The 21699-nt window shown below is 36.2% G+C and overlaps 1 protein-coding gene across 2 annotated transcripts; it reads right to left on the reverse strand.

Moving 5' to 3' along the window:
* Positions 1–9028: 9028 nt before the first annotated feature.
* Rmi1 (RecQ mediated genome instability 1) lies at positions 9029–21658 on the reverse strand. 2 transcript variants are annotated; one of them, XM_074052277.1, is made up of 5 exons: positions 21491–21658; positions 20163–20248; positions 18378–18536; positions 12798–12871; positions 9029–11824 (listed from the first exon to the last, which is right to left on the reverse strand). In XM_074052277.1, exon 5 carries the CDS (start codon positions 11789–11791, stop codon positions 9911–9913), a length of 1881 nt encoding a protein of 626 aa, XP_073908378.1. In that variant the 5' UTR covers positions 11792–11824; positions 12798–12871; positions 18378–18536; positions 20163–20248; positions 21491–21658; the 3' UTR covers positions 9029–9910. The 2 variants fall into 2 exon arrangements, with proteins under 2 accessions (XP_073908378.1, XP_073908377.1); XM_074052276.1 differs by having other exon boundaries at positions 12798–13008; positions 21491–21657.
* Positions 21659–21699: the final 41 nt, after the last annotated feature.

A 21699-nucleotide genomic window follows, 5' to 3' on the forward strand; every position in this document is an offset into this window, starting at 1 on the left:
TAGAGGCACAGAACTTTATGGATGAGAACTTTGATATCATCTGGTCTAGCCTTTTTACTGTATAAATGAGGAAACAGGCTCTGAAAAACATTGTTCATTGTCAGCAGTAAAATTAAATAGAAAATCAAGAAGTTAACTTGATAGAGGCTTGCCAAGATTTATTGTGAATATTCAAAACCAGGTTTCTGGTATTCAGTATATAGATTCGGACATATAGGTTCCAGTAAATTTCTATACTTAAGAGTATATTTTCTGGAATGTGCTAACCAGGCATCATCAGGGCTTGCCTGATACATTCTGTTTTATAGAATTCCCTTTAGGGACTAGCCATCTAGGGAATAAGCCATCTTGGGCTGAGAGCGTAGCTCAGTGATGCAATGCTGTGTAACATGGCAAGACCCTGGGTTCGAGCCCCAGCACTGGGAAAAAAAAAAAAATTAAGTCATCAGTGGAAAGGCACTTTCAATCACTCCACTTTACCTTTCCAGTTTTTATTCATTTCTCTGAATTATTTTTCCATTTCATTTCTATTATTTAAAATATTTTAAGCAAATGTAAACAGTTCAAATAAATCAAATAATATGTAGCAATTAATGACTGAGTAAGGGGATGCAAAGTGTGATAAACCAGGGCAAAGATTACTTGATTCATTTTAGAATCATCTACCCAGCATAGTTAAGTAGGAGTCATAGACTTATTCAGGTATTTTGGGTCTTAAAATCCTGCTAGGATGTATCTAAGGGTTTTAGGATTTCAGAGTAATGAGTTTAGAGAGCAATCAAGAATATGAAGCTCTAGAGTGGATTTTCTGAGATTTATTCTTGGCTCTATCACTAAATAGCTTATTTGGTATAGAGATATCTATTTAACCTCTGAGTTAGTAAGCCTTCCATCCTATAACAAAATAACCTTAGGTAATTAATAAGATAAGAGGATTTACTTTGGCTTACAGTTTTAGAGATTATAGTTGATGACTAGTTGGCCTATTATTTGGGGTCTAGGGTGAGGCAGCATATCATGGTAGAAGTACAAGGTAGAGCAAAATTGTTTAGGTGATAAGCCAAGGAGCAAAGACGAAAAGGAAGTGGCAGGGACCTCCTACTAGGTCCCACCTCTTAAAGGTTCCACCATCTCCCAATAGTAACAACCTGGAGACCAGGCTTTTAATACACAGGCCTCTGGGGGGGCAGGGGAGACAATCAACATCCAAACTACAGCAACTACCCTGAGCCACACCTAGACTTGACATTGTGAAATAGCAGACCACTGGGGATAAAGTCAAATTTGCCACCAACTATAATTGTACAATAAAGAAGCTTTCAAACATGCCATACCCAGACAATTTATCTTTTTCATTCTTTTTCTTTTTTTGGGGGGTTTGAACTCAGAGTCTTGTCCTTGCTAGGTTGGCAGTCTTACCACTTGAGCCACTCTACCAGCCCTTTCTGTGATGGTTTTTTTTCAAGATAGGGCCTCTCCAACTATTTGCCGGGAGCTGGCTTCAAACTGAGATCCTCCTGATCTCTGGCCTCCTGAGTAACTAGGAGTATACGATTCAGGCAGGTGAGCCACCACTGCTCAAAGACAATCTATTTTAAACACCTATTTTTTTTTAAAGTTACTTGAGGTTATGCTCCCACAAAAAAACATATGAAATCATATCCCAGAAACAGTAGACCCAAGTTAAGAGAAAAATGAAAGATAATCTAAGCACTGAGCAACAGGCCTAACCAACACTGACAATAGAATTAAAGGAAATTGACTCTGAAGGAGGTTATCTAATGCCCAGGGTACAGACCTTTGTTTCTAACACCATTCTCCAATAAAAGAAGAAATGGCCGATTCTAGGCCTAGAACAGAAAATATAAAAGATGAGTCTGAAGCATCTTGTAGTACCAGAAAGTAAAGAAGTGGTTTTTAAAAAAAATGATGGGAGTATGTCAAAGAGTCACAGGAGCTAAGAGAAAGAATTTCCAATGACCTTTCAGCTTTGTCTAAAGCTGGAATAATTTAAACAACAATATAAAGTAGCATTGAATTATAACCCAAAGTATAAAATATATAGCCATGAATGCAAACTGATATATATGATTGAACAAGTTAATAAATGAGAGAAAAGGGACAAATCTCTTTTGCAAAAGAATTTCAAGTAATTTATGTAGATACTTTGCTTTCAAGGATAGGGAACATAAATCCCCACTTCTTAAGTATAGGTTACACGTAATTACTTCCTTCTATACCATACTGTATGGAAACCAGGGGAGGGTGGAAAAAATATAGTAGAAAAACTTTACAAATACTATTCATCCAGGTGATCCACGTGAACAACATGAAAAGTGATGAATCATGTTGATAATATGTACTTATATGGAACTTCACCTTTTTTGATTTTCCTCCCAGAAACCCATTAGCCCAGTTTAATCATGAGAGGAAAAAAATCATACCAATTTTAGTAGAGGAGTATCCTGCAAAATACAAGTACACCTCAAGGTCACCAAAAACAAGGAAAGTCTGAGAAAATTGTCACCACCAAGAAGAGCCTAAAGAAAGATGACAGCTAAAGGTAATTTTGTATCCTGGATGGGATGATGAAAAACAAAGACAATTAAGGAAATATGACTAAAAGAGACTTTGATTAATAATAATGTAACAATATTAATTGTAAAAAATGTATTATACTAATATAATACAGGGTATGGGATATATGAGAACTCGCCATAGTTTCTTCTCAATTTTTCATAGTTTCTTCACACGTTTTGTGTTTCTTTAAGAAAGTATCTAGGAAGAGCCAAGGGATTTGATACTGCCCCAAGAAGTTGGAAGAACGTAAGGATGAGATCAAGGTGGGAAATTCCCCCTCCTTCTTCCTTTTTCTTCTGCTTCAAGAGCTATTTTGTGCTCGTTTCAGCAGCACATAAACTAAATGATACAGAGAAGCATGACACACAAATTTGTGAAGGGTTCCATTAAAAAAAAAAAAAAGAAGAGCTGGGAGCCAGTGGCTCATGCCTGTAATCTTAGCTACTCAGAAGACAGAGAGAGGAGGATAGCAATTCAAAGCCAGCCTGGGTAAATAGTTCACAAGACCCCCCATCTCGAAAAAAAACTCATCATAAGAAAGGGCTCGTGGAGTGGCTCAAGGTTTAGGCTCTGAGTCCAAGCCCCAGTACCACAAAAATAATAATTTAGCCTGATGTCTATGGCTCACGCCTGTAATCCTACCTATTTGGGAGGCTCAGATCTGGAGGATTCTGGTTTGAAGCCAGCCCTGGCAAATAGTTCCTGAGACCCCCATCTCCGAAATAACCAGAGCAAAATGGACTGGAGGCGTGGCTCAAGCAATAGTGCCTGCTTTGCAAGCACAATCCTGAATCAAACTCCAGACTTACTATTCTACTACTAACAATAATAATTTAAACTGGGTGTGGTGGTGCAGACCTGTAATCCCAGCATTGGGGAGGCTGAGGCAGGAGGATCAAGAGTTGGAGGCCAACCTACACAGTGAGACTGATACTGGAGTGTTGTTCCTGAGTTCATGTCCTGATGTAGTCAGTGATTGAAGAAGTTAAGAATTAAAGCAAGCACAAAGTTTTTTGAAAGGATAGTAAAGTTTCTTGAAAGCAAGCACCTGATGGGTGAGACTTAGAGCTAAGCCAAAGAATGGCTGAAGTCTAGATGATATAGATGCTCAGCCTGATTTAGGCATCCCCTACTTTACTTTGAAATTGCATCTACAATTGGCTATTTAACTACTTATTGACCCCGTTTTTATCAGACTGGCCATTCTAGGAGGGTCTTGACTTACTGGACTGGGCATTCTAGGAGGGCCTTATTAGTCCATCCTGTCCTTGAGACCTGCCATAAACATTATCTTGGTGAAACTCCCTTTTTGTTTATCTTGGGAAAATTTGCTGTTCTACCCTCAAGAGAAAATTTGCTGTACTATCTTTCCTATATTTCATCTCTTTAGATGTTTGTCTTTAAGAATGTTTGTCTCCCTTACCTAGGAGAAAGCCCGCTGTGCTTTATTATCTGGGTGAGAAGCCCACTCCTCATGTCTCCTTAGATGTTTGCTTTTATGCCTTCCTGTCTCCTTTACCTAAGACAAAGTTACTTCTGCCACGTTTCCTTTACGTTCCCAGAGCCCTTTATTTCCACTCTCATTTGCTTCCCTCATTAAGACCCTATCTGAAAATAAATAAAAATTAAAAACTATTAAGAAACAATGGGTGATGCTTCCATTTCATTTCTAGCGTGTGTGTGTGTGTGCGCGCGCGCACATGCTTGAGCCTTTGTACTTTTTCATTAGTTTTGTTAGGTGTTTTTAATCTTCTCAAGCAATTCATTAGTCCTATTATACATTTTATTCCACTAAATTCAGCATTTTCTCTCCTTTTATGTTTAATTTGCAGCTTTTACAACTTATTGGAATAAATGCCCATCTTGATGCTAAGCTTTTATTCTTTTCTGCAAAATTATACAATTTCCTTTAAGAGTGGTTTTAGCTGTATTCTGTAAATTTGATGCCATTCTTGTAATTAAAATATTTTCTAGCTTTCCTTGTGATTTCTTCCTTAACCCAACATTATTGTGGAATGTTTTATAGTTTCTAAACATATGTGACTCTCTGACCATTTTTCTCCTAACTTGTTTTAATTATGGCAAGAATATGTTTATAATCCTTTGAGATCTATTTTTACTTGCTTTACAGTGTACAGTCAATTTTTGAAAATGTTTCACAAGTCCACAAAAAACAATGCTTTTCATTTGTGTAGTACAATAGTTTATACATGTTGCTAAGGTCAGAATTAGTTATATTGTCTATATCCCTGCCAAATATTTTTGTTCATTGAAGGCACAATCTTCCTCTATGATTATAGATTTTTTTTATTCCTTATAGTTCTTTGATAAATTTAGAAGCTACATATTGAATTGCATTAATCCACAATTGTTAAACCTTCCCTTTTATCATCATCACCAGTTCCTCTTTCCTATCAGCAAGTCTGTCTGAAATTGTTTTTTATTAATATAGTGATATAAGAGGTGCTCAAATTGCTTTTGCTGAAAAGCACTGACTCCTTACTTGGAGCTTCTAAAAACAGAAGCTTGGCATTCCTGCCTCCATTTTGTATCCATTTTTGCTCTAAGCCATTCTCTTTGCAGTCACTTTGCATCTCCTTGGATTCCAGAAAGGACAGAACTGATAACATCTTTATGAAAAGACTGAAATTCCCATAAGGAATAGTGGAGACTTGCAGGACAGACCACACATCCAAATGAGGACAATTACCTATAATGTTGAGGCTGCACCCAGGAGTGGAATAATCATCTCATGGGAACCAGAGATCCTTTCAAGTGATGACAGCAAAATCTTCTCCAGACCCCTGTGGGAGCCCCTGGACTGAGATAATGATCAACCAGAACACACCTGTGACTGGGACTGTTTAAATATGCATACCTTTGTCCCCTGCCCCCAGTTCTTTTATCTACTTAAACCTATAGCTCATGTCTGTACCCCAAAAATGGCTGAAGATGAGCTGAGTGCTTCCTCTGCCTCTTCCCACATGTCCTGAGCTGTGTAATAAACCTCCTTTCTCTGCTTTCACCATGCCTCTTTATTTGGCATTTAGGGGAGGGTAGCTGGATTTGGCATAGGGAATCTCAGGAGTTTGGGTCTCTGATCCAAAACTCTGGTTTCAGTGACAGCAGTCTTTTTTTTACCACTTCAGCCACTCACCCCAGCCCCATATAGCAGCTTTCTGTTGATTCATGTATATGTGGGTTTTTTTACCTTTCACTTCTGTAACTTGGCATCTTATGTATTTCTCATATATATATATGTATATATATATATATATATATATATATACATATATATATATACAAAATTGGGATGCAAGGCAGTCAACCACCAGCTACCCCTTAACCCACCTGTTTACATTTAATGCCTGAAACATCTGAATTACCACCTCAGCAATTGTTTTTCCTACATGTCACTTTTTCTTTGTTCATTTCTTTCTTTTTTGTGATTCTATTTTTGGCCCATTAGCTTTATAGTAACATAATCTCTAAAAATATTCTAGTGTGCTTATCCTAAATAGTACAAAATACACCACTGAACATTCAAGTTTAATATAAAATGACTTAACCTTCTATCAGAAATAAGGCTCTTAAACACTTTTACTCCATTTATCCTCCTCCCCTATATGCTATTGCTTCCATGTGCATCCTCTGGTTTTGAAAACCCTTAAGACATTAGTTTTAAAAATCACTATCCATTTAATTCACATATTTATCTTTATCATCATTCTTTCTTGCATCTCTAAGGTTCTATTTGATAGCATTTTTCTCTCAGCTTAAAGACAATTTTCTTTTATTTATTTGTGAGACTGAGGTTGGAACTTGGCTTCACACTTGCAAAGCAGATGCTCTACTGGTTGGGCCATACCTTCAAGAAAAATTTCTTGTGTGGGGGGCTTGTTAGGGAAGAAATACTTTTGTATGAAATTTTCTGTATTTTGTCAAATGTACCCTTATTTTACAACTTTGGGTTGTCAGTTATATTTCATCACTCTGAAGAGGCCATCCATCTCTACTGAGAAGTCAGTCATCACATTTTGTTCTTTGGGAGGTAATACACCTTAGTTCTTTTACCACTCCAGATTTTTATTTAGTTTCTTAGTAATACTTGCATAGTGATGATTTTGCTTTAGGTTTATGTGGTCTTTGAAATTTGTAGCTTGATGATTTTCCAAATTTTCAGAAAATTCCTAAGAATTAACTACAAATATTCCCTACTTCTGGGATCCAGTTGCTTAACTGTTCTGTTATGTTGTTTTCTGGTTCTTTCCTATCCCTATCTATGTATGCACCATTCTGAATCTTTTTCTTCTAAGAAAACTTAGTTTATAATTTCTCTTCATCTGGTGTTAAACTCACTTGACTTCAATTTAGCTATTACATCATTTTAAGAATTTCCACTTCATTTTTAAATTACCAGTTCTCTGCTGAAATTTTTTCTTCCTTCCTCTCTCCTGCTCATTCTCTGTCTCCCTCTCTCTCTTCTAGCATGTGACTTTTAAAGCCTCATGTGTTGCTCCAGAACTGGGTAGACTTACTTACCACATCTTAAACAGTGTCAAACCAATCCAGATTACTTAAAAAAAATGGACAAGGAATATAGTCTGTGAAAACAGATTCATCCTCAAGAGGAAGAGAAAGCTGATCTGATCAGGTCCATTGTTTTCCTTCCCTGCCACTGCCCTTAGGATCACTCTTTTTTTGTGTTAAATTCTGTTTGGAGATTCTCATGCAGGTAACTTAAGCATCTGCTTAGATCCACATAAGTGCAGAACTATGGCTACAAATTCCCAGAGAAATTTTAAAACCCATTTTTCCCCACCCTGCCAGAACCTACGCCAATTCTTCACACAGTCTGCCTTTATAATAGAGCAGATTTTTCTAATCTGTTTCTTTACCTCTTTAAGGTACCATGTAGGGAGACTATGCAGGATCTTAAGTACCATGCTATTAGAATGTGTGATGGGAAATCACTAAAAATGTATTAAGCAAGGGAATGAAGATGATTGGTTTGATAAAACACTTACTGGGGTTAACAAAGACAAATCCCTCAATCACATCACTTAAGCAGCTTACATCCCAACAGAGCAATGTTTAAGTGGGAGTATTTTTCTTCTAAGAAATATTTGCCAATGTCTAGAGATTTTTGGTTGCCACAACTAGAAAGGATGCTGTGGGCATCTTCTGAGTACAGGTCAATGATGTTGCAAAACATCCTAAAAAGTACAAAACAGCCCCCTATAAGAATTATCCTGCAAAAAATATAGCTATGGAGTAATAAAAAAAAAGCACAATACCTATCAGTCTGCATGAGGCACAGGAAAGCATGAGAGTGGAGAGTGGAATTCATGAACCACCACAATGGGTAAATGAAGTTTAAAACTCAGTTGGAAATATGATTTGGGGAGTTAAAATCAGAAAGTAAGAAGTATATCCTGTACACAATGGGGAACTACAAATAATTTGGTATAACTAAATCTTAGGGGCAGACTAGGCAGAGAGAGAGCAATGGAGCAAGATAAAGTTAAAAAAAGAAGTCGAGACAGGTACCAGTGGCTCACACCTGTGATCCTAGTTACTCAGGTGGCAGAGATCAGGATCGCAGTTCGAACCCAGCCTGGGCAAATAGCTCAAGGATCCTATCTCAAAAAACCCATCTCTCTCCCTCTCTTTCTTTCTCTCTCTCTCTCTCTCTCTCTCTCTCTCACACACACACACACACACACACACACACACACACACAAGGGCTGATGTAGTGGCTCAAGTGTAGACCCTGAGTTCAAACCCCAATAGCATAAATAAATAAATAAATATAAATTTAAAAAGTCAAGCCAGATCACAAAAGAATAAACCAGATGAGAAATTTGGACTTTACCTTGAAATTAAGAGGGTGGAGAAGACTGATATTAAAGGTTAATGATGAAAAACAAGAAATTTATTAAAACTAAGATTATTCTGGCAACATTATGAAGAATGGTTTGACAACAAAATAAGGTAAAGACCAATTAGTAAACCACTAAAATAATCAAGGTCACAAAAGACTAGAAACAAAATCAAAGCACTAAGAACCAATATAGAAGGATGGACTGGTACTTTTTTTCAATAATTGAACACGAAGGGAGAAAATTAAATCTAATTACAGTTTTTTCAGCACCACTCACAGTGACAAGACTACAGGAGGAAACGGAAAAAAGATAATGAAAGCTAATGTCATCTCATTTATATCTCTAATAGTAATCTTGCCTATTGTTTATATACTTACATATAGACAAGATTAAGAGTATGTAACAGCACTATCTGTATTCTTATGCTTAGACCTCTGCTTATCATCCTCCAAACAAGAAAAAAATATTTTTAAGATCTTTTTCTTCTATTTGTAGATTCCATCTTTATCTTCCAGATATTTCCTGTTATATTATTTTCACTAAAATAAAGCAAAATGCCTTCATTTTATTATTTAAGCATTTGTTTAATGTTTTAAAATTCAAGGCACTTTAAAATTTTAACATAAAAGATTAATAAATGTAACTTTTACTTCTCTAACATAACTTCATAATAGCAAAGTGGAAAAGTGGTAAAAAATCTCCCTTTAAGACAATCAGCACTTACAACAAAATTAAAGGAAGGCTTATCTGTACAATTAATCCAATTAATTCAGAAAGCAGACAATTATACCTAAAGACATGAATGCCTTATTTTAATCCAATAAATGAAGTACTTAATAATGAAGCTTTCAACATGCCATTTAAAATACACTGTTCTTAGAAACAAGGCTTTTAAATCACTCAACATATCTGTGAAACAGTATCTAGTTAACAAGATTTACCTTAAATATGCCAGAAAATATTTACAATGAATAAAATAAAAACCAGCAAAGAAATTTGCATCTGAAAGTCTGATTCTATCCACTGGATTTTAATATTTTTCCTAAGAATGATGATATAAACAAATCTTTTTGGGTACACAACATATTAGAAGTAAAATTACATGTTTATGATTATTAGCTTTCAATAATATGACTCCTCAAGGAACATCACTGTAATACTTTAGAACTCATCTTATATATGAAATGACAGGCTGAAAACAAATTTCTCAACAAGAGTCAGTCACCAAATTCCTTTAACAATTGCAAAAACCCAAATTCAATCTCTAGCACTAAAGAAAGAAAAAGCCTATACATAAAACAAAATGATAGAACATTTTTAATTAAATTGCAATAACCTATGAAACTTTTTCTTTTTACAGAGTTTAATAAATAAATTTGTGATCAAACTTAATTCTAAATATTTCCTTATTGTTTTGAATTGTTACCTAATACTATTTTGGTAAATTATTTATTCAACCGCTTCTTTAGGTCCTCAAGGTGCTCCATGCTAATATCTTCTAATGCAAGTACCATTGCTTTACCCAAGGAAGGATTAAATGAGATAGTCATTAGACAGCACAAATCTATTAGATCTCTCTGACATTTCTGCAAACCTTCTAGGAATTTTTGGTATGCAACAGGATCCTTTTTTAACTTTTTCATTTCTGGTACTGAAAACCCTATCAAACTAGTAAGTATTTCATCTACAAAATCTACATCGAGATACGCAGTACCATCAGAAACCTTTGCAGTTACACTCCAAATGCCACCAGAACTTGAGAGCTTTCCAGTTAAAGTTACAATAAATGCTTTGACTTTCACTGTTGTAACTTCCTTTGGTTTACTGGCCATTAGAACAGACAAATAGATAAAAGGTGGAGAATATAAATCCATACCAATAGGAAGATCAGTACTAGTCTCCAAAGATCTTGAAGAATAATCTGATAAATGGTGACCATCTTCATCAGAAATTTGTGAACTCTTTTTTGGTACACAGTTGACCAACTCTCTATTTAATGTTTTATTACTAAAGAAATTTTCTTCTGAACTGCTAATGGTTTGTTTTATTTTATTAACTATCTCTGGCTGCTTTTCTTTATTTGTAAAATCGTGGGCTAATGGTGTATTATGATGACATGAAAAAACATTACTGTTTTGGTCTCTAGCAGCTGGACAATCAAAAGACTTCTCTTCAGAAGTCATTTGTTCAAACAACTTTTTTTCATTCCAATTCTTGTTTCCTTGTTTGTAAATTAAAAAAACATCATTGGGAGTATTAGGTTTGTGTGTAAATCTCTCCATACATTTATCTATATTTTTATTCAAAGTCAGTGGCTGCAACTCTTCAGTTTCCATCTGTTCTCTCTGGACAGTTTCCTCTAAAAGCAAGGCCTCCTCCAATGAAAAGTCATCTAATTCCCCATCACTGAAATGCATAGATTGGTTTGGTGTTTTCTCCTTTAGCTGTGGAGAAGTAACAAATCCTGGTTCAAAACTCGACTGCCTTGTGGGAATAGTATTTGAGGCACTGTCTATGTCGAAACATCTTTCCAGGAAAGTGTCATTATTTGTGGCAAGCTCATCATTTTCATCAAGACTTGCCAAGAGTTCTTCATCAGAAGGTCCTAAGACAGGATCTAGACTGTCTGTAACTCTGGGGATGTTCTGGTCAGAATTATTTGGTATAACTGAAACTACAGGATCAGGTTCCCCAATTAATCTTGCAAGTACTTTTTCCTGGGCATATTCTTCTAAAAGAGCATCGACTTCACCTCCTAACACCTTCACATTTTCTGGTTTCAGTAATAGAACACCAAGACGGAAAGAAATGTTTCCATAAATCAAAATTTTTGTACCTGGAGGAAGATCACTATGAAGAACTTGAATAGACTGATATTCCATTGCTTGTATTTGTACAATTCCATCAGTGAGCTGCAGCATCAACATTCGTGAAGACTTTGCTTCCCAAGGTTTTTGTATAACTTGTGTTTCAGCGGTAACTAGATCATTCGATGTATTCTTTCCTCTCAACGTCTGTATCTGGGAATACGCAGGTTGACTTACATCAACCAAAGAATTAATCTGTAGGGCATAAAATCCATTCAACTCTCCTTTTGGAATTTCTAAAATGCTATCAGGTAAAAGAGGATGTTCCAAATCTCTCAAATCAGTAAGTAGCCATTGCTCAAACACTTGTTTATTCATTTGTGCCTGACTCAAAGTAACATTATTATTTTCTTCTTGGATCCAGTTGATACAAGCTTCCAGCCACATTAGAGGTACTTTAACATGCCATGTGGCTGAAAGCCAGGTTTCAACTCTTGATGCAATAGCAGTTACACTCATTTCTTTTACATAAAAGAAATATGCATCTATCACCTGAAAATAAAAAAATTAAAATAATTCAGTATGTTTAAATACGGCTTTTATAATTATTTATAATGAGCAAATAGGCAAAACCACCAAGTCCTTTAGATTTTTCTCTCTCCAGCATCTTAAAAATCTCTGACTTTCTACCTGTCCAAAATTCAAAAATTCTAATTATCTGACAGTATATAGGAAAAGCAAAATTTTTAAGACAGATATACCAGGTCTCAAAGCTGGCTGTCAAGTTAAATTCTCTCAGATTTTGCATTTGTAAAATGAAAATGTAAATACTACTATTTATATAACAAGATTTTTGTAAGAATTACATGAGTATTTACAGAGCATGTCAGAAGTATGAAAGAAAATATAATACTATATTAAAATAACAAGATTAGTCATTTACAATTCAGTTAGTAAACAATGTCATTAAAGTTCTTTTTACATCTATACTGAACTCTAATTACAACTTAACTATATTAAAAGTTATATCATTATGGTCATCTAGTATTTGAATTTTAACATGTAAGAGTAGACTCTCAACTGATATAAAGCAATCGTATTTGTTTGGTAAATATTCTCAACAGTCCTGCCAAGCAAATACACTTACTTCTGATTTTTCTTTTTTGGGTGGTAATAGAATTTGAACTCAGGACCTCATGTTTGCTAGGCAGACTCCCTACCACTTAAGCCACTCTACCAGCCCTTTTTTGTGTTGGATATTTTCAGGATAGGGTCTCTTGAACCATTTGCCTGGGACTGGCCTCAAACCACAATCCTCCTGATCTCTGCATCCTGAGCAGCCAGGATTATAGGCATGAGTGCTCAGCACCCAGCTTCTGATTTTTCTCAGTATGATAAAGCAGTAGCAAAACATTAAATACGAATCAATCACATATTCACAAAAATTTAATTTGTCCTTCTACAGATGAAGATATTTAAGAGGTAGAATTGATTTAAGTTTTAATATGTCCATAAGAAAACTTACCTCTTGGCACAACAGCACAGGATTTGATGACAGGATTCAGAATTGGTTGTTCAATGGAGTACTCAAAACCTCTGCTGCTCAGAAATGTCCAGGAGAGGTAAGATAAGAAGCAGGGTTATAAAATGAAGCTATAGAATCACTAGCCCATTTTCATGAGTACAAGAGTTTGATGGTATGGCTCAGGAGGTTCCTGCTATCAGTCACGGTAGAGCTAATACAGAATAAAAAACATGAGGTTTAGAGTGAGATGAACAGAGACAAGTACCTGAGAAAGTTGCTCTAAATCTATTTCCTTATTTCTGCTTCATAGGGCTACTATGAAAATTTAAGATGACCCTGGTGCCAGACTATCATTCACTTACAAACCTGTGACCTTAAAAAGTTAATCAACTGTACTGGGCAATTGTGGCTACCACCTGTAATCCTAGCTACTTAGGAGGCTGAGATCAGGAGGATCATGATTCAAGGCCAGCCCAGGCTAATAGTTCTCGAAACCCCATCTCCAAAATAACCAGAGTAAAATGGACTAGATGTGGCTCAAGCGGTATAGCACCTGCTTTGCAAGCGTAAAGAAAGCCCTGAGTTCAAACTCCAGTCCCATCAAAAAGAAAAAGTTAATCAACTACAAGGTATCCTTACTTATCCCATTTGTAAAATAAGATGAATAGCATTTCCTCATAGGCTTGTTATGCAGAATAAACTAACATGGAAAAAGCAACACCTAGTACATGGTAAGAACTCTGTAAACTATACTATTACTTACAGTTGGCAAAAAGCAGTCACTCAAAAACTATGGTTATTGCTATTTTGGAATGAATGACCAACTCCTACATTGAATAAAATCCTAGAATGGCCTGAAATTAGTAAATGGGATTTTGTTGTTGTTCTTGTTAAACTTTTAAATAAGAAAATAATACACCTATCTGAAATTTTAGGAACTTGAAGCCTGAAACTTGTAATACAGCTCACCTTAAGCCATATTGTACCGACAAGACTATTTTACATTGCATCCCAAAAAAATGTTGAAAAGAACTGTAGCACACGCCTAAGAAATGTAAGGAAAGTAAACTTCAGTTTATTACTGAACTTAAAGCTGCCAGGTGCCATATTTTCATATTTTTCAGTGACATGGACTCCTTATCACTGCCTCTAAACTATTCTTTTTTCAGTTCTATATTTCTGTTCTAACACACATTAATTTCTATGTAAGTGCTTGCTATCATTAATATATTTTTTTTAAACAGCCCATGAAAGATGTAGAAACATATAGCTCTCAGGAACCTACAAACATTGAGTACATTATTAATTTAATGAATGGTTAAAATTTAAAGGAGATAGGGAGGGGCAGGTGCCGGTGGCTCACACCTGTAATCCTGGCTACTCAGGAGGCAGAGATCAGGAGGATTGCAGTTCAAAGCCTACCAGGGCAAATAGTTAGTGAGACCCTATCCCAAAAATACCCATCAAAAAAAAGGCTGGTGGAGTGGTTCAAGGTGAAGGCCCTGAGTTCAAGCCCCAGTACCACAAAAAAATACATAAATAAATAAAGGAGATGGGGAAGTGAAGGTCATTATAATTACAGAATTAGTAAATCTTTATATTGAAGAAAGTTAAGTTATATGTACTTTAGTTCTAATGATATCAATTTAAAAGTTCAAAGACAGGGAAGATTTTCAGGCCAGCATTTTATAAAACAACTGTTGTAGTAGAGGGTATGCTCTAACATAACAACAGAGGAATAAAACAAGAAAGAAAAACACATGATATTTTGGCTCTTACACAAAAGACAGGCATACAGCCAGAGGGCCTCGGGAAAGATTATTTTTTAAGGATAAAAAATTGTGTAAGGCCTCTAGGTAGCAGTGACTCACACCTGTAATTCTAGCTACTTGGGAGACTGAGATGTATAGGATCTCGAATGGAGGCCCCCTAGGCAAATGGTTCTCAAAACTCCACTTCCACAATAACCAGAGCAAAATGGACTGGAGGCAAGGCTCAAGCTCAGTGCTTTGCAAGCATGAAGCTGAGTTCAAACCCCAGTCCCCAGGCCCCCCACCAAAAAAAAAAACTGTTAATACCACAATTTTCAGGATTTCACATAATTCTTTTTTTTACTTTACACCCATGCTTCTCAATGTAAAAAGGAGATGTAAAGAACAAGAGGAGTGAGAGACTAACAATAAACATACAGAATACTAAGAGGAAAAGAAAAAACAAGATAACTCAGAGAAAAATCAAAAGTTGTACTGGATAGACAAAAGTACTACTATTTGTATACTATATGACTTGGCTGCTAATATCATATACATAGATATACTAATACACACCCTAAATACTAATCTGATAAAAATTTTAACTATACAGTGAGCTGGAAAAATGTGTGAGAATGGAGATGAGGTATAGTAAGACAGGTGGAGACAGAGCTAAATCCTCATTTCCATTGTAAAAATCAACAGATAAAATGCCTACAACTGAAAAATCAAGAAGTGGCAAAGTAGCTCTTTGCATGCTTTCAGAGCTATGAAAGTAAATTAAAAAAGAATCAGCTATAGATGTTAAAATTGCTTCTGAGGGAGGGAAATAAAAGAGAAGGATGAAGGACTAGGGGCATGGCTCAAGTGGTAGAACACCTGCTTAGCAAGCAAAGGGACCTGAGTTCCAAACCCCAGTTCTGCCAAAAAAAGGAAAAAGAAGGGAAGGCAAGGGATTGCTATATATTATATCCCTCTCCCCTTCCCCACCTTTCGTTTTGTTGGTTTTTTTTTTGAGACAGGATCTTCTTATGTAGCCCAGGCTACATCAAACCTCTTGAGTGCTGGGATTACAGGGGTACATCACCACATTCAGCTGTGGGATTGTCACTTTCAAAACAACTCTTTAAAGTTTGATATATGTATGATTCATTTCTTCAGTCCTCAATGTTCCAATGATTTCTTTGCACTGATGTTTCACTTTTGGGATTTTTCTTAACTTTGGGAGAAGTTTCCTTAACTTTATCTTCCGTTTGTTCTGTTTTTTTCATTACTACTACTGCTACTAGCAATGAACGAAATAGCACAGGACATGTATGTTTAAAACGAAAAGGAATTAAAAGAAGAAAACTTAAAGGAATGAAAGACTAAATATTACCATTCTAGATCAGGAACAAAGCAAGATGTGACTGTAGATACCTAAACATTGTACTAGAAGCTCTTGCTAGTCTTAACATGGATTAAAAGGGAGAAAATAGCATAAAGACATATAAACCAATGGAACAGAATAGAAAGTCTAGAAAGGAAAAAAAAAAGTACAGAAAGAAACACTCATTATCTGATCAATTGATCTTTGAAAATGATCTTCCACAATGGAAAAAAGATAGTCTCTCCAGCAAACGGTGCTGAGAAAACTGAATATTTACATGCAAAGAGTAAAGACAGACCTATCTTATATAATGTACACAACTTATGCTTTGTGAAACAGTCTGTTAAAAAGTAAGACACACACACACATACAGCAAGACACAGACTAGGAGAAACATACAATTGAACAGGCTTCTAACCATATAAAGAATTTTTAAAATTTAGTAAGAAAACAAATTTTAAAATGAGCAAAAGAACAGATAATTCACAAAAAAATAAACCAACATAAACACATGAAATAATGCTGAGTATTATTCAACACCAGGGAAATGTTAAAACTAAAACATAACTGACAATACCAACTACTAGAATTCTCGTCACTGCTGCAAAATGGCACAGTCATTTTGGAAAACAGTTCTGCATGTGAATACTTTTTATGCTCATTAAAAACTTGAATGTCAGTTGTGCACCAGTGGCTCATGCCTGTTCCATACTACTTAGGAATCTGAGATCAGGAGTATCATGGTTCAAGGCCAACCCAGGAAAGCAGTTCACGAGATCTAATCTCCAAAATAACCAGAGCAAAATCAGACTGGAAGTGTGGCTCAAGTGGCAGAGCACCTGCTTTGCAAGTGGGAAGTCCTGAGTTCAAACTTCAGCCCCACAAAAAAAAAAAAACCTGAATGTTAGCTGTTAGCTGGATAAGGTGGTTCAAACCGTTAATCCTGGCTATTCAAAAGGAATGCAGTTTGAGGCCAGCCCAGGAAAAAAGTTACATGCAGTCATATAACACAAATGCTATCTTCTACCAGAATCTGTCAAAATACCAGGACATAATACTATTGAAATCTTCAGGAGGAATGAACCAGTAAGAAAGGAAGATTGGTATGAACTGAAAAGGTCAAGGCTGGACAAAAAATGAACAAGGATGAATTTCCGAGATACTAATTCTATATCCCAGCAGGTAGAGATATATATACACAGAACTGAAGATAAGGGTTTGATAAAAATAAATTATTATTTGTAAGATTTTAATTTTTTTCAGAATACTTTTTATATGTGTAGCATTATCTAAATCCCAAAATTATAATCTGTAATAGAAACAGTATTATCTATCCGAGAGATGATGCATTGAGGCATACAGGTCATACCAAACATCCTACCCAAACCTAAAATATAAACCCTGCTAATTTCTATTCCTATACCATTTTCTAGACCCTGTTAAGTGCAAAGAGCAAGTACAGCTAGTCCATCCTTTGCATATAAAACCCACTTACATATAAAATTTAAATGACCATTCTGTTAGTGAAATGAAGACTTTTGTCAGATTTCATATAAAAGTTTACCTTGTCATTCTAAATTATTTCATCTACACAGTCAACTAAAATGTAAAAAAAATCATCTACTACTTTTATCTTTGTGATAGTTTCAAAATAGCAGTATTATGGTTAAGTATTACTTTTCTTTTGCTATACCTCCAAAATACCACATAAAATAATTTTTAAGTTTTCAAAATACTACAAACTTCTTATTTAAGGCTTAATTTAAATTAAACTGTGTCAGTTTAATTTTTTTTTTAATTTATTTTATGCACTCCAAGAATGCACTACTATTCCAGTATGTGCTTCGGGACACAGCAAGTGACAACTCCTTTCAGCTGACAATTGGAACAAATTCTAAGAAACACTGCTCATTGAACCATAACAACTAAATTGTTCCATTAATGTTTGCCAATCCTAATTAATAATTTTCCAAGTACTATCCTTCAGAATTTGAACCTCAACTTCTGGAGCTAACTGACATACTATAATTTTACAGTAATGTTATTATAACTAGGCAAAGAAAAAAAAATTCCAGTAACTAAAACTTTAAAAGGTAATCAAGACATTTGTAAAACACAAAACATTGTACAAGCATTCTAATAGTTATTCTCAAATATTCTGTCAAAAATTCAAGAACTTTGTGGAAAAAACTGACTGCTAAATGCAAACCTGTTACACAGTTCATTTATCAGGAAAGTAAGCAAAACAGGTGATATGATTGACCAGGAATGCATATATAGTTCCTACAACTGCATGTCATATCCAATTATAATAAAAAAATTATAAGTAATAGAACTTTTCCCTACAGGTTATAAAGAAAATCTTTAATTTTAATTAAATAAGAAAAGTGTCATATAGTATCTACATTATGAGTTTCAATAACTGAGAACCTTAGTAATTCAGCAAATTGTATTACTTACATCTAGTCCTTCAGAGAATTCTTAAGATTTTTGTCCCTCTTCTTAAGAACCAATAGTCATAGCAGGCAAAAGCAGCTCAGGAGAAGTTAGCTAGGGCAGACAATTTCCCACTTGCTGATATGCAAAGAACAGCCTCTTATCCTCAAGAACTTCACTCCACTATGCAAGAAAAGAAAAATAACTTTGGAAAAGATGTTTTTTAAATTGTACATTGAGATATGTTCATACTATGATATACCTCTTTTACTTTCCAAAATTAATGTTAAGAAAACAATCAGAAATAAGGACAAGGGGTTGGGGATATATCTCAGAGGTAGAGTGAATGTTCACTAATAAGACTGGGTTCAATCCCCAGCAGCTAAAAAAAAAAGAAAAAGAAAGCTGTAACAAACATTTATGTGCCAGTGTTCATCACTATGTTTTTATATTGTGGAAAAAGTAATTCCAAATGTTTAACAATAGAAAAAAAATACACTGTATTGTATCCCTGAAATGGAATCTTGGAAGAAACATTTTTTAATGACTATTTAATAACACAGAAATATGTTCACATTTTGTTAAGGAAAAGGCCACATATCCCCACTATTTTATAGTCAGGAGAAAAATTTGATTAGCATTTTGTGCCTGATAAACCTGGCTGACCACACTAATCTACATTCTAGATCTTGATTACCAAGCATTCAACAGAAGAACAGAGCAGAAAAATTCTATCACTCATCAAAAAGGCTTACATATATTTGACTTATCAGTTTTCAATTAGCTTCACATATCCATTTTTTAACACATATTTTTTATGTGGCATTCAACTAATAGCTGAGATTTAAAAGCACTAACAAATATTTATGTCCATCCCATGCTTCCATTATTTTCATCTAAAAAGAAGTCTGGTGGGGAGAAATGACCCAAGTCTTGTATGCACATATGAATAATAAAATTAAAAAATAAATAAATAAAATAAAAAGAAGTCTGTTTGAATTTGTTGGGGATGATTTCAAAAGGTAGTTTCAGAATTTTGAGAAGGTACTCTAAATATTAGGGAAAGAAAAATTTATGTACATGGACTGAAATAAAAAAGAAATAAGCAGAGTTGTTTGTGGATCCTCCATAACCTAGTATGAAGGAAAAAAAAAAAAACAGAGAATAGGTTTAGGGGTCTGAAACCCAATTCTGTTATGTGACCTTGCACATGTTCCTTACCTCTCAGTCTTACTTTCCGTTCATAAAACAAAGATAACCACAAGTTACTAGAAGTACTATAACAAGCATTAAATTGCCAACATGAGGTCTGGAACATAGTGGAGAACTCAGGAAATGGCAGCTGTAAATAATATTCCAGCTGGCTAATGTACAATCTCAATTACATTAGCCTACCTAAAGTAAATGCACAGCTAAATAATATTGGCTTTAAATTCATTGAAGATCTGAAATGATCATTAATTTGTATCAATTAATTACACCAGGGAGGAGCTACTGAATAAATCAAATTGTCAAGCCCTTCGATGAGCGCAGGTTGTCGTTTTGTGGTCCTGGGGATTAAACCTAAGGCCTGGGGCCTAGGTATCCAACACTGAGCTACTTATCAGACCCTGAGAACAAGTTGCAATATTGTTGAACTGAAAACTCCCAGTTTTAAGAAGAGAATGAAAGGATGGGTAAAAGACTTTCCCGTCATTGAAAGAGAAAAAGTAAAAGCAAAAAATGAGATAGGAAGAAAACAAAGTAGGTGGGGAACGACCCAAACAACCCTCCCACACAAAAGCATCTGGAGAACATAACAGCTTTTACCAGTGGTCCAGTCAAGACAGTTCCTATATAGAGCTGCTTCCTTTGGATTCCGTCTCATCACTGTTGATCAAGGCAGAAAATGATGGCTACAATAGAAATACTAACTTCAATAAGGGATCATTATTACAGTACGTTGTATGTACACATTAGTGAAATGTCCCAGATTTTCAATCAGACACTTAAATGTTGCCAATCCTGATAGATTAAAGCTCTATAATCCCAAATTTTCCCAGCCCCTACATACACTCATCAATTCTTGAATCCTTAATAGAAAGCTGAGCTTTGTTAACTTAGAACCAAAATGTTACGTTTTACCTCCTCAACAAGACTAAACATTCTTCATGGGACATTTAAAAATTACAGACATTAACTTTTATAATCTCCACAATCCCGGGTAATAAATATTAACAACAACCTATCCGCCCAGGATGTAAATACTAGTACTTCTCCAAGTCCTCAGTCCCCCTAACAAGTTTTCTTCCTTATCACTCAAGTAAACTAGGATGGAGTGTTTAATCATGACACAGCTATTTTAAAAGGATGGCGGCATCTCTATTCTGTACATTATTCAACAAGGAAACTGTTAGGACGGGAGTGAATCAGCACAATGCAACTCTACTACAGGTATTTGCGTGTTCATTTCTGGTCATGGTGAATTTAGCCTTTGGCGGACTGCCCCATCTTTCTGCTCCGACACGAATTTGCGATTGCGGCTGGAAGGCTGAATCCGGACGTAGTAAGCGGGTACCAGCAGGGCTGGCGACTTCCCGGAATGTCGCCCAGTCGGCGCGACCTTACGCGCCGTAACAAAGGCGCGGGGCCTTAGAACTAAGTGACCACACACCGGGCGGTGTGGACGGCACCGTTAATCCGGAGCTGGTATGAGTGCGAGGGTCTGAGTGAAAGGCAGGCGGATGCCTTCAACGTATTTTGCGATTTGCATCTTAGGGGTAAACACAAAAAGTTTTTTTTCAGAATAAACTACACAATACTCGCATCGCGAGGCACATTAACCAAACGTAAAAAGACTGGAAGGTCTCGCTAGGACGGAGCAATGTAAAAACGCCCGGCTCTGCGGGACTCTGGGGCTCACCCGCGCGTCCCGGGATCCCACCCCAGCGGCCGGCCGAGCCCCGGGCCCACCGGCCAGCATGGACCGTTACACAGCGCATTTCAGGCGGACGCCGACCGGCCACTCACTGTCGGCCGCACAGATTGTCCCTGAGGCCCAGCAGCTGCGGGAGGGGACATGGTTGTTGAGAAAGAAGGGAGGGAGACGCGAGTGTGAACTGTGAAACCGGGAGCATAAATCTGGGCCCAGCACCGACCTGGGCGTTCCGCCTTCCTCGCACAACAGAGATCCATGGGCCGCGCAACTGTGAGAGCAGAAATCGGGAGGACACCTAATCTGCTTTTGCTTCTTCACGCCCGAATTGCCGCGCGCTGGCGCCCCTCCTCCAACCGCAGATTCCCTCAGGGTTGGAAAACGCCCCTTCACCGCCCCCTCCCTACGCGAGTGAACCCGACAGTCTTCGGA

The sequence above is a fragment of the Castor canadensis genome, chromosome 13 (assembly GCF_047511655.1).
Source record: "Castor canadensis chromosome 13, mCasCan1.hap1v2, whole genome shotgun sequence".
Classification (NCBI taxonomy): Eukaryota; Metazoa; Chordata; class Mammalia; order Rodentia; family Castoridae; genus Castor; species Castor canadensis.

Bases quoted from the DNA above. Each gene is read 5' to 3' on its own strand.
- Rmi1 (XM_074052277.1), bottom strand. From the start codon at position 11,791: ATGAGTGTAACTGCTATTGCATCAAGAGTTGAAACCTGGCTTTCAGCC.